At 28.3% G+C, this 15110-nt stretch overlaps 1 protein-coding gene across 3 annotated transcripts in view; it reads left to right on the forward strand.

Moving 5' to 3' along the window:
* LOC136973778 (receptor-type tyrosine-protein phosphatase mu-like) overlaps positions 1–15110 on the forward strand; it is a 79439-nt gene continuing 64329 nt past the window's right edge. The window contains exons 1-5 of one of the 3 annotated variants that reach the window (XM_067268537.1): positions 1–603; positions 11705–11844; positions 11963–12140; positions 12365–12616; positions 12903–13034. In XM_067268537.1, the coding sequence (XP_067124638.1) occupies positions 12005–12140; positions 12365–12616; positions 12903–13034 (520 nt within the window). In that variant the 5' untranslated portion in view covers positions 1–603; positions 11705–11844; positions 11963–12004. Of the gene's footprint in view, positions 604–1158; positions 1500–11704; positions 11845–11962; positions 12141–12364; positions 12617–12902; positions 13035–15110 lie in introns of those variants that run through there. The other 2 variants (XM_067268536.1, XM_067268535.1) reach the window with 2 other exon arrangements.

Here is a 15110-nt window from a genome sequence, read left to right on the forward strand (position 1 = left end):
AAAAATAATCAAAATAGACCTATTTTTAAATTAACAACAGCTTAAAAACTTGATTTTAACAATATACTAGAGCCAAATGAATATGAACAAAATAATTTTGAAGAAATTATAGAAAATTTTGAAAGAATGAGTACGCCTACAGCCCATCATTTAGAAAATTAAGTTCTGCTACAGCAGTAAGTACTTTTTCATTATCTTTTGATTGTGCATTGTATGTACCTAGTCAATATTACTGATGAAAATATACAAAAACAAATTTTAAATTAATGAAAGTTCACAAATTTCTTTCCAATGATCTTTTATGTTCATTTTATCAAACGAATTTGTGACATCACCACCTACAGAGCAATTTGTTGCCAAAAATACAACAAATTTAATTTCACATTTGGCTATTTTCATTTTGGAAACAGTAAATTAAAATAATTATGTTACTAAAATGCTTGATCTAAATCACCTAGTTAGAAATAAAGAAAAATAAAACAAAATTATATCTATAAATATATGCAAATGGACCCCATTACAATTATTTCAGGTTGCATTTATGTGTCTGAATATGTTAAAGATAATCTTGAGATTTATGCCTAGATCTACAACAAGTGAAAGGTGAGTCCTTCAAAAAATTTTGCAGGAAACCCTGCAATTTTCCATTACAACCCATGATGGGTAAGTCAATGACTCAGTGTATGTAAGGTTGTTATGCTGGAGGGCCAACATGCTATTAGAAGTTTTGATCAGTCAGTGTACTGTACATATTGTGTGTATTAATTGATATCTCATGCATTATTAAATATGTATATATAGTGGCTACTGTATTTAATGTTAAATTTTAATATTCCTTCATTACATTAAAAACAAAACTAAATTAAAAAAGTATTTTTTCTAGATGGATCATTTATAATATAATAAATTTTTTGTTGTTTTCATAATTCTACATTGAAAAAATGATAATATTCTATAGCAATGTTTCTGAAATCTATTAGGACTGATTAGTCGTCATCAATAGAATACACAAACACAAAAATAATGGTATAAAATTGCTGTTTATATATTACATTGTGTAATTATATTTGTATAATGTAGGATCTACATTTATCAAAGGTTCAGAATATGTAAAAATACTAGAAATTTGACATTGTAATACTTACCAATAATATTTTGAAGTAACATGAACAAAATTGGAAATTCTATAATTTCTCATAATTTTTTTTCTTAAATAAATTTACAAAAATGTAACTGTTACAAGGATGTCATTTTCAGGAAATAAAATTAAGGTTAAACTTGGACAAACTACAGTTCTGAAATTTAGAGATAGTATAGTTTTTTCCTGTTAATTGAGAAGACAAACCAACATCAGGAAGTTGTAAGTTTCCTGTTCCTCTCTTTATTAAATAGTTTATAATTTATTATACAAACATTTGTAACTATGAAAAAGTTGCAACTCTTACATTTCATGATGCTTTGTATAATTTCAATTTTAAGTTTTATTTCATTAGTAAATGGTAAGAATATATTATTCATATAGTATTTGATCTTTCAAATAATTTTAAATTTTATATCTATAAAATACATATATATATATATACAGAAATTTTCATACCTTTTATCTTTATTTGTAATAGATTAGAATGTAATTAACTTATTATTAAAAGCTACAATATGTTTTGAACGTTGAAAAGATGAATATTGTTAATTTATGATATTTTATATATAAAAATTTTTCAAAATAATTATTAAAAAGTAAAATAAATAAGATCAAAGTTATTCTAAAAATTGATAAATTAACTTATTTTACTTATATATTCTTAACTTTTATTTCAGAGTAAAACATTCGAAAAACAAAGTAATATCACAATCTTTGATTTTATTTAATATGGTATTAAATTAACTCTTTTTAAATTAATTTTATAAATAAATTTTATATTTATTATAATCCTTCATGATATTTAGTAAGAAAATTCACCATTATCAGTTATTTATTGTTTATATATTATTAAATATTTTATGTTAAATATAACTACTATTTTAGTTCTATATTTAAATGCATTTCTTCAATGCATGCATTAAAGAAATGCATTTCTTTTCTGATTCTGCATTTTTGAATATATATTGGGCTGCAATTTTCAAATTGCTGATCTATAGATTCCCACTGTCGTCTGTCTGTCTATCTCTCCTTAATCTTGAGAACAGAGTTACATTGATGAAAATCGAGACATCAAGATATGGAAAGCTCAGGAGCTGAAAGCCCCGATTTGATCTGAAGTTTTGATCTGACCAAAAGTCACATCGTTTTCTTAAATTAAAATATGATTAAAAATTGTAGCCCAATATTATGACAGTGTCATTCAATGTATTTTTACTAATAATTGAACAACAGAAAAAATAAATTAAATGAATGTTTTGGATAGTATACTGATCTGAAAGCAAATAATAGGAAAAAACAATTAGTTCTCTAATTTGATACTGTTTTATCACATCAAAATATTATTTAATGGCATATTAAATGTGAATTTTTTTTAGAAATGTATATATACTAAAGAAATTTGTGAAATATTATATTATATTACAACAAAATTATTTAAAAAGTAATATAATCACTATCATATTTAATTAAAGAAATTTTATTTTAGAAAAACAATATTAACGTATATGTATGAACAGCTCTATTTTTCAGCTGGAATTCACCAGTACACTATACTGGAAAATAGCCTTAAAAAGTATTGATGGCCAGTACATATAACTGGCAGTTTCTCAGTAAAAGCAGTTCTTTATGTTCAGTTACAATATATGCATACTGGCAGCAGTTTTTTTAGAAAAAGAGTACTGTATATGATAAATGGTTTTACATTAAGTTTATTGTTTCTGATAACTAAATTTAAACAATAAATGTTTTTTGGTTTATTGTAAGTATTATAAAAAACCTATACATTGATAAATCTAAATAGTTCGTGATTTTTTTTTTTAGACAGAATATTCCAAGTTGCACCATCTTTTATTGTTATACTCTAATTTAGCAATAAAATCTGAATGCTATCAAAATAATAATAGAAAATTATTTGAACTATTAAGTAACAATAAAATATTTTGTGTTAATATCAAAACTATCAATAAATTGTTTGAATTCACAGCTTCAATGTTTATATTCCAAATAAGTAATAATTTCAATGAAAACCTAAAAATAAAAAATATAGGTTTTTATTGAAATAATTTTAAAATATTTAGAAATATATATATACCTAAACACCAAAAATCTAGCAAATAATCTATATATTTAAACAAAACAAACATTTTCTTCTGTTTTAAACAATCATTTTCAAGTTAGAAGAAATGCAGATAGAAATGAACTGTACTACTGTACAAACTACTGTATATATGTGTTCTATCAGAATTGATAATTCCCTTTGCATCAATTTGGGGATTTAATTAAAGTGACCAGATGTCCTGTATTGTATGGCACCATTCTGTATTTTGACCTTGTTAATTTTGTTTGAACAAATTCTATAAGCTGTCAACATTATTCTGTTTTGTATTTTATACTTTCCTTTGAGCGAAAAGTGGCACTTTTGTCTGTAGTGTTTTTTTGTGTCTTGTAGCCATTACCTCAAAGACATTTAAATAATAGTTCTACGACTTCTGATTTTCATTATTAATATACTTCTCTTACCGTTGTCCTGACAATTTTTCTCAAGATATCGAAATGGATTATTTTGAGACTTTTTCAGGACTGCTTAAAGAATCATGGCAAATTCTGTCTCTGGAATCCTTGCTATGAAATCAGGCAGGCAGTTGTTGGCAAGCAAAAATAATAATAATTTTAATAAAATAAAATTGTATTATTCTGACAATTATTTAAAATGGGTTTTTAGACAATTAAGCAAACTTGCAATGCTCTTCTTACTCTGACAATCACCTGAGATCAAGAATTACTCAGAAGAAGCTTGTTATCAAATCCCTTTTAATTGTCTAAAAATCCCTTTTAGAATAATTGATAAATCCAGCATATTGCTAGTTTTTAATTTTGTCTTATTGTATTGTTTTAGGAATTTATCATTTAACTTTAACTTGTGGTCTTCCCAGTAGTGCTGCCAAAAATTTAGCAGGGGATGCAACTAAAAAACTTAAAAAATTGTTTGAATGAAACTGCAATTTAAATTTGCCAAATTCTACATAACTTAATGAGCTCAATATATCTAACTCATAGGCTTATACAATGTATGAAAAATATGATATACATCAGTGGCGTGCCGTCATTGGAAGCGATGGAAGCGCCGATTCCACCTTCCAATGACCTTCCCTTGTATTTTATAAAATATAAATTTTCATATTTTAACGTACTTTGAATTAATTAAAATGAATATTTTATTATAACTGCATTATGTATCTTTTACAAATTTCTATACTACATGTGAAAAAAAAACGATAAGATTGCTATTGTATATTCGAATAATTCGGTGGCGGAAGGAATGTCGAAACCGGGTCAGTTTCTAATCAGCCAGATTATATAGGCATTAGCACATGCGGTTTACAGAGCACCAACCTCACCCGGTTTAGCTGGTAGAAGCGACACACGCGTACGGAGTCCAACTTTATAACCCGGACCGGTTCTGAGCTGTTAGCCGCCTGCCTGTCAACTTCCAAGCAGCCCGATTATAGGCATTGGCGCATGCGCTTTACAGAGCACCAACGTCACGGTTTAGCTGGTAGAAGCGACACACGCGTAAAGAGTACGCGACTTTATATCCCGGAGCGGTTGTGGGCTGTTAGCCGCCTGCTAGATATTCGGCCACCCTCGCCCGATTATGTGAATCATAAGCAGACTAGATCAACGGCGGGCAACCCGCGGGCCAGCTACGGCTGGCGAAAAGTTTCTATCCGGCCCGCGAGATTTTTAATAGATTATTAAATTGGAAAAATAACTGATTAATAGTTATTTTTCCAATTCTTTGTAATTTTCGAAAACGATAAAAAAAATAAATGTAGTAATTAACTTTTTATTTATTTATTTCATATTTGCAGACTAAAAAAATTACGAGTCACAAGAAGGCGTCAATTAACTACTACGGCGCGGAAAAAAACGTAAAATTTATTCTGGCCCATGTTATAAAAAGGGTTGCCCACCCTAGACTAGATTTATAACTTAACCCAACCGATAGGAATTTACTGGCACGTTTTTATGATAGTTCTGTATAGTTGACAGGAGTTTAAAAAAACTCCATTAAAATATTTGATATATTTATTCTGCGTTTATTCCGCTCTCCCATCTTATATTACTTACGGATTTCAATGTTAAACCGGTGATATTACGATTTAGTATGTCCCATCTGTAAGGGGATGCAGAAAAAACGTGTACAATTCTAGTACAGTGTTAAAAATTAACTGTTACTTTGGCAGCATCATTTACAACCAAATTTAATGAATGAGACGTACAGTACATACAATGGTACAAAAAAAAGCTCTAGAATTTATTTTCCTTAAATTTACGATTTATATATCCGTTGTCATAAAAATTTGTCTTTCCACTGTTTTCCCAAGACTACAGATATTCAGGTACAAAGTAACTGGTTTCGACTTATTTCTACTTAAGAAGTGACTAAATAATTAAGAGATTAGGGAATGGGGACATAAATAAAATCCTGTTGAAAGAGCCAGAATTTTACTTCAACAAAAGCTTAACAGAACCAATCACTCGCTCAGTACAGTGGAAAACTGATTTCCGTGTACACCTGGTATTAAAACGAATTAGTTAGAAAACGAATGACTATTAAGTTTAACATAGTTAGATTTTTACAGCTACGGTGAGAAACGTTTAAAATTTACAACAGCCCTGTGGCGTTCTTTGAGATATACTAGTGATGCGACAAAAGAGGCATTTGACATTGACCGGTATCGGCACCCTCGAGATTTGGCACACACACACTCACTACACACCTACCTGGACCGTCACTAGTTTCATCCATTAGCTACTCGTATCAAGATATTTGACTAAGTGGATTGTTTTAAGATTTAAAAAGTAAAGAATATTTTATGTTATTTTTATGTACGTTTCTTTACAAAGCTATATTTTAATTATAATTTTCTTTAAAAGTATATTAATACAATCGAACAATACATTGTACCAGGTATGTATATCCACCGCACATTTTATTTCACCGAGTAAGTTTTTATAATTTATTTTTAATTTTAGCCCTTATATCGTGGCTAGCGATTCAGAATGTAATTGTGATATTAAAAATACATTTAGAGAAGTCTACAGTTTTTACTGGCTTATCGAACAAATGAATACGAATGGACCCTAGACCAGTGATTCTTAACAGGGGGCCGCGGCCCTTGGGAGTCCATAAGAAGTTTGCCGGGGCCGCCAAATTATGCAAAATTTGGCGGCAATTTTCTTTTTATTATATTCCTTCGGAATATAATAAAAAGAAAATTGATGTATAATCCGAATATCGTATTGAAAAGTGAAATAAGAAAGATAAAGTTTTCCTATTTAGTTTTTATTTATTTATTTTGTATTTCTTCCTACATACAACTTTGTTAGTACAGAAGAAATAAATGTAAATATGCTACTTACACCGCAGTATTTACTTCTTTTATTCCAAAGCAATTTTAAGAAACTATTAATGCTTGGAATTTTAAAAATAATTAGGAAAAATAGTAGGCTTTGAAAATTTAAATATTTTTGCAAAAGTTATGCAAAATCCTTACCACAAGTAGGCGTTTTAGTTTTAGTTTAGTTTTAGCATCGACATTGGATCGATTTATCGACATGTTTCTTATTTTATTTTCTGTTAAAAATTAATGAGTTTTCATGTTTAATTGTGAAGTTTGAATGTTATTTAAATAGATAATGAAATAATAAAGTTATGATTTACATTTATTATATAAAAAATAAAGCAATAATAAAAAAATCAATTTATTATAGATAAATTATCAAATTATCAAATATAAATTATTATTAAAAAATGGGGGTCACAAAAAAATTATGAAATATTTGGTGGGCGACGAGTATAAAAAGGTTAAGAACCACTGCCCTAGACCATCACTGACGCGCAATTAACTAATTGCCTCTGGAAGTCGGCTTCTTACAGAAACACAGCATCCCTGTCATCAAATGTCACGGCACGCCACTGATATACATGATTAGAATAATTTGCTTATCAGATTCATTATATCTACTGATGAAATGAGAAGTTTATTCGCATGATAAAGAGTAAAAAGTTTGATGATGATATAAATCCAAATTGGTGATACTATGAACTAATGTCACCTGATTGATTTTTCACACGTTTCAACTCCCAAGTGTATAGTGTTTACTTGTTATTTTTAAGTGTTGGAATAATTGGAAAAGAACAGAGAATTTCCATAATGGAAAGTTACATAAAGAAAAGTTATTGAAAATTATGATCATACAGTTTGTGAAAATATGTAAAATCATCTATGCCTACAACAGTTTATATTTACAAAGTTTTTAATAAATAGTACCCATAGAGACCATGTATAACAAAAAAAATGTGTTATAAAGAAAAAGTTATGTAAGGAAAGACTTCAAGACATTTTGGCACACTTATGAGTATGATGTCATGAATTCTTAGGGTATTTATTTCAAGAGATTGGATTATTTTATGGTTCTGTTCATATAGTTACAAAAAAATAAAATAAAATTTTGGGCTTATATGTTGATGAACTTTTTATGTTTTTTTAATTTTAAAGTTTCAAATGCTACTTTATTCTTTAGTAAACAGACTCAGGAGCAGGATTTTTAAAGGGTAGGGTTTTTAAATAATACATGTTATTTTTTCATAACAAAGTTTATTAATTTTTACAATGTAGATATGTAAAGTAACACAATACATTACAGTAAGGAGGAACTAAACAGGTTCAAAATAAATATGTTATAACAATATACCATTTTATTAAGTTAGTAATGTTTTCTCTGTCTAATTTGCCATATAGAAGGAGTTAAACCTCCAAAATTGTCCTGCCTTGGTAAATATAATATAAATGTTTAGGATTTATTTTATGGTATGTAGCAGATCAATAACAAGAATGGTTGTATGATGGCCAAGGTGGTTAAAGCATCAGCCAGCTAAGGGATCTAGGATTGAATCCAGGCTGTAAAAAAGCCTCTGGAATTTTTAGGGATGGTCTGTCCTGGATATTTCAGATGTTATCTCTCAACATTTACGCAGGGTGAAAAGAGACGAAAACAAAAAGAATGATTGGTTCATGATGTTGCCAAGTCTAACTTACAATGCCATCAAACTCTGCTATATTTTTCACAAGTAAACTTTTAGTTTAATTACCTAGTGTATAATGAATGAATGTGTATAATGTTTGAATTTTAAAGTATAAAAAAAAAAATAATAATTAGATACTCTGCTTGGTAAAGGATTTATAAAAAATAATAATAATCCAATGACTTTTCTTTTAGATAAGTGTTAAAGCCTAAATATAATAAGATCTATATTAAACAAGAGTTTAAGAATATATACTAATAAGGAAAACAACTGATACATTTTTTTCCATAGAAATTTAATATGGAAATGTGTAATTGTATTATAATCATTAAATTCTTAGAAAAAATTTTTCATTTCTGTCTCACAGATAGAAGATTAGAATAATTGTAATAATAATTCATTGAGCTGATATTGTTGCAAATAACCTAATTTCCTGTTAGTGTTGCAATGAGTCTAATATCCTGTTGTAAAATTATAAGAAATATTACTTTACAGAATGCATAACTTAGGTTAATAGTTTTAAGTAATCTAATGTGGATAAAATAATGGACTATTATTCTTGTGCTCCATATACATAAAAATAAATATATTTAACATATACACAAATGAAACTAAAGCATGAACAACAAATATAAAAGACCAAAACAAAGAAATAAAACATGTCATACATTTTTATTGAATAACTATCCAAATATTAATTGATAAATGGCTAATTAATAAAGAATAAAAGCAAGACAAAAATAGATCAAATTTATTGTAAATTAGAGTACATTCCAACAATATTTGAAAAGACCCAAAAAATACTAAAATCATTTAATATTGTATTAATGCCAATATTAAGTAACATTGTGGATGGATTATCAAATACTAGAGATTTAATGTGTGAAAAACAAATATTATGTTAAACAGTAACTTGATATATAAATTTGAATGTAGTTGCCAACCAAAATATTATCACATAGATGAAACTAAAAGAACACTAAAAACGAAATTGCAGAACACTTGCATGCAATTAAGTAAAGTTACACAAATTTACATTAGCCATACATTTAATCAAATTTAATTAATTAAATGTTTTGGGTAGTTATTAAATTAATACATTTTTACAAGTAATAATGATGTATTTATTTAATAACTATCCAAAACATTTAATTACAAGTTGGTTATTAGTAAAGAATTTATGATACATGAGTTTAATGTAACACAATAAACGTTTTCTACTATTAACACTGCAGTGAGTAACACAAAGTCACAGACAAAAACCTTTTACAGTGTTGTATACGACAGAGAACCAACTAACGTTTTCGGCCTCCCCCAAGGCCTTCTTCAGGTTGAGAACTAAGTGTCATCCCCCTCCAGACTGCCAGAATGATGCGCCTGAGAAATAAACATAGTACATGTCGCGTTTCACCCCTCCGCCTGGCTCCGTTCGAATTCCTCGAACAGGTACCTCCACGCATGCGAAAACGTTAGTTGGTTCTCTGTCGTATACAACACTGTAAAAGGTTTTTGTCTGTGACTTTATGAGTTTAATTTGCAAAGAAAATAGTTTTGAACAGATTATAAAAATTATGAAAATTTTAACATTATTGTTAATCCAGAATTAAGAGACTCTATAGGTAATGAATTATCTAAATCAACAATAGTGAATAATAATAGTAATGATATTTTTAAAAAGAACCAAACACAATTAATGTACAACATAATGAGTGATGGTCACAAAGAAATTACAAGAAAGCAAATGTTTTCATTTGTGTTTAATGGCATCATCAGCCTAACTGAACATGAAAATTTTTGCTTTCTTATAGTTTTTTTGCTAAATTTTGGTTATACGTGCAGTATTTACTAAATAATAAAGCCATTACATTTAAATAATTTGTAAGTTCTTTAGTTAGAAAATTTTAAAATTAAGAATGTAATGTTGAAAATATATTTTTTCAAACATGATAGTTAAAAATGCATTCATTAAAATTTATTTGAAACTTTCTATTCTTATTTTAAACCTTTCATTCTCATTAATCCAAACTCATTATCATATAGGGTTTTTCTGATGCTTGCTGAAATTTCCAGAGGGAAAATTTCAGCAAGCTTTTGAAAGCTTGGAGACAATTAATATTACATCAATAAATTTTTATTTAATTATTTTAAATAGATTTTAGAATATAGTCATGGTTGAGAATGTAAGATTACATATTTTTAAAAAATTTTGTACTGTATTTAGTACACTCAAACCTGTTTTTGTGTGGTCTTTTTTTGTGCGATTTTTTATTTGTGCGATTTGTTTTGTGTGATTTTTTGTGTGAGGTATATGAATTTCAATCAAATTGGTATACTGCACAAAAATAATTGCACAAAACACATTGCACATATAAAAATCGCACAAAAAAAGACTGCACAAAAACAGGTTTGAGTGTATATATACTCATGTTAATTGCATAATATAGCCTATATTAACCTAAAATTTTTTGTGTTTTTAAAAAGTAATCTTTAACTTATTTTGGTTTATGCCAGGAAAATTAACAAAATTAGTTTAGATTAAGCAGAGTTTGGATTAATGAGAGTGTTTTATATATTAAAAAATTTTCTTGATTTGAATTAATTGTAATAAGGATCAGTAGGGAATCCAAATATCATTGAACTGGGGATATTCAGGATAGGTTTATGCAAAATTTCTTTTATTTAGATAAATCCAAAAAGACTTGCTCACATACACTACAAGACAAAAATTTAAGACCACCTATAAATTTCTCAATCAAAATTTTTAGGAACGTTACAGCTGAATGGCTAAACAGAGAGAATGTAAATGTAAATATATTTTAATAAGGTTCACTATTATTTGGTGTTAATATATTTATAAAAAAGTAATAAGTTTAAATTTTTTATTTAATAAATTTCATAAACAGTTACTTTTTAAAATATGCATGCTCTATTTAGTCATTCAGCCATAACTTTCCTAAAAAGTTTTATTGTGAAAACCATATGCAGTCTTAAACTTCTGTTTTGCACTGTACGTGTGCATCTAAAAACTATGTATAAAAAAGTACAGCATATTTCTGAGATAAAAAGTACATTTGTTTTTATTATATTTTATTTTTAAGTTTTAGTTAAGTGGATATATGCAATATCTCTCTCTCTGAATATATCTACGATATGAATCAAAGATAAATCTAAAAACATTAGTTTTTTAAAAAATTCCTAAACAGATTTTTGTGTATTTTTTAAGTATAAGAAATAAATGAGTATTTATAAATTATTAAGAATGACTTTAGAACATATTTCTGTCAAAATAACAATAATCAACACTCCTCTGCTACATTCTTCAATGAGCAACTTAGCAGTATTATATATTAAGAACTAGTCAAAATCAACAAATTAACTAAATAATTTTAACAATAAATATTTTACATTATTACCATTATTGTAACATTAAAGAAATTATATTTATGTATTAAAATCTTTTTTACTTAAAGGTCAATTTGATACTAATTTTATTTTAAGAAGTTTACATGGAAGATTATCAGATTCTAAAACTCCATCACTTATTCATTGTATTAGTAGCAAAGGTAATCCAGGAAAAATTGTTTTTAGTAGAGAATTGGATACTGGACAAGTGAGTATGCATTTTTTTCATTTAAAATTATTTTTTTAACTGTGTATTTTTTTTGGCAACTTATATACTTAAATTTTTTACACTTTTAAATTGAAACTTATTCATATCTTATAAATAGGGGATAAAACTTCCAAAATATAGTCAGCAATTTTTACAAGGAATGCCAATATTTGCACGAATTCTTTATATGCCAATTGAAGAACAATCAAGTAATTTTGGTGCATTTCAATGTCATATCACTAATGGAGGTGTTGATACTATTGTATCAACTTTAAAACTACCACCATTAAGTAGAGGTAATTTAATGCAATACATAAAGCACTCATAAATTTATTCTGTATAATTTACATTAAATAATTAAACTATATTTGTGTGCGTCTAACTCATACATTATCTGTTTTTAAAAAAACAATTAGATAAGGATGCAGATATTACACTGAAATATGAAATATGATAGATAAATGTAAAATACTACTTACTATTGCTATTTAAAATTTCATTTTTTTATTTCAATTTATAGTTGAAATTGATGCAGAAGAACCCTACATAAGTGTAAATGAAGGTGATGATGTAGAATTAAATATGATAAAATATGCCAATCATAGTTTAGATATACTTTGGATGCACAATGAACAGGAAATACCTGAATGGCGAAATCAACTTCAAGTGAAAATTAAAAATATAAAATATTCTGATAGGGGAATATACGAATGCTATTTTGATGGAAGAAGAAGCTTGGGTTTACATGGAATATTGAGACTTATTGTGAGAGGTAAGCATAGATAATGAGATAGATTCAGTTGAAAAGACTATAATAATTTGTCATAGTTTTAAAATTATTTTCATAATTATCAATACAATATTTCATTACTTTAAAAGTAACAGTATATTTTCTAATTTTTAGAAATATTCTACTATTCTGTATTCAAATTTTGAAAATTAACTTTATATTCACATTATTTAAGTGCTTTTTTTTTATAAAGACCAACAACTGCCGAATTATCGGGCTAGCAAATGGCTATAGTAATATTAATAATTTAAGTTAATTTTTTTTTTAGCTTGTCCTTTTGGTAAATTTGGAGCTTCATGCAATAAAGATTGTCCACCATGTTACAATGGAGGAATTTGTCATGATATGTTAGGAGAATGTGTATGTCCTTCTGGTTTTATTGGAGCAAATTGTGAAACAGGTATATGACTAATATTTTGTTAAATAAATTATAACATTCTATTTATTAAAATAATATTAATATGAAAATAATTCCAAGTTTTTAAAAGTAATAAAAAATACAAACAAACTGCTTTGCTAGTGTGAGGACCGAATTAAGCCGGTCCGATTTTAAAATTTCTTTGTTTCAAATCCCCTCGGGAGATAACAATCAAAATCAAAGATAACAATCACAAGTCAAAGGATGTACAGTCTTCCGCCGTCAAACTCGCTTCCCTCCTCTCCGGATTCGACTTCTGCATCACGGAGCCCGAATCATCGCCCTCCATCGCGATTGGTGATCTTAGCGGACGCGATCGGGAGTATAAATAGGGGGGAGATATCTAAGAACGGGGTGGCTGAACGTTCGAAGAAGACGAATGTCCCGGCGAAACAGAGTTTGATACGAAGACCATTCCGAAGACGCCAGATCCTTCCGCCCACCGCCAGAGCCGCCGCCCGAGCCGAAGAACATTCTGCGATTGTTGTCGATATCCGAGAGGTATGAACCCCCCAACAATTGTGAACTCTCTCTCTCCCGCGATTAGGGACAGGACGCGGTAGATTTTTGTATTTTGTTTGTCCGTCTAAATAAATCGTCATGTGTTTTCATCCTGGGTTCGTTTATTCGAATATCGCCTTAACCTTATCGTCGAACCCACACACTTCCTCCACTCAACCTGACAATTAATTACCCGATCCCGACAAGTCGGGATATCGTACAAAATCAGCCATCCTTGACAGTGGGGTGGGTCTTGCCGACCTGAACGCCGACAAAAAGGAGGTACGACTCCGTCCTACCTCCCGGCATTTCCCACACTAGAGTTTACCTTTATTTACAAATTACTCTCTAGCAATTTCAAACAACCAAGTCCATCATCACAAGATGTATGATACAGAGCTCCTTGAACTTCAGCAAAGCAGTTTGTTTTTATTTTTTGTTAAAATAATACTGATTTGCTACTTTAAGAGATCTTTCATGATATACAATTATATGGGAATTGTAGGAGAAATGTTTTCATACAGTTATGCATCATATAATTGATATCTGATATTATAGTAAAATTTATTTCAGTTAGTTTAGTTAATTGTTCAAGGAAGGCTTTTAAACGAAATGCACTTTGTTTAAAAGTTTGTTCTTTATACAAATCTTTATTCTTACACTGATCTAGATGAAAATTTGTTTGAGTATTACTTAGACTCCAGGATTGACACTAAGCTATATAAGGAGAGGGACAAGTGGGCAGACATCATCAAGTTAGTATGGCACGTGTCCACTTGCCAACAGAGTTAGTTTTGAATTAGAAAGTGGACATAAACATCAAATTTGACAAATAGTGTTAACTTATTGAATAAATTATGTATACAGTGCAGTATGTATGTTTGTTATGCAAAGGGTCCTATACCATGCAATGTATCTGCACAAAATTTGGCAAGAGTTTCTTTGACACCCTAAAAAAATTACTGTGGGATCCCCATCCCCATCTGCCCCTAAAGCCTGTCCCTTTTTAACTTAAGCCCAAACAATTTTTTTGTTTTTTGCAGTTTTAATATTATAAACACTCAGGTCAATAAATGCACATTTTAGTTACTAAGACCATTGTTTTTATCACTCTCACTCAATTCCACACCTTTTCAAAAATCCAAACAACACCATGCACATGTTGCTAGTAATTTATGAATACATTCTTGATAAGGATGCCAGGACAAAATTTATTAACAATGAACTTAAAATATACTAGGATTTTTATTTATCAACTTAGACTCAACCATTTTAAAATAACTTGCTGTTTTTGCTTTCATTAAATTAACATAAATCCTTTTTATTTTCTTATATTTTTTTAAGTTTCTATTGGTAGAATTCTTTCTAAATTAGTACAAACATTGTCTTTTACTTTTAGTAATAAAATATTGCCACTCAATCCAAGGGTTTTTAGTTTTTTTGTGTATATTGAAGTTTTATTTTAACAAATAATTATTTTTTATTAAAATTAAATATATATTCTAATTAATTTTATTAAAGATTTTATTATTTGTGTATTTATATTATATTAATGTT

The sequence above is a fragment of the Centruroides vittatus genome, unplaced genomic scaffold, assembly GCF_030686945.1.
Source record: "Centruroides vittatus isolate TY-2023 unplaced genomic scaffold, ASM3068694v2 contig_329, whole genome shotgun sequence".
Taxonomy (NCBI): domain Eukaryota; kingdom Metazoa; phylum Arthropoda; class Arachnida; order Scorpiones; family Buthidae; genus Centruroides; species Centruroides vittatus.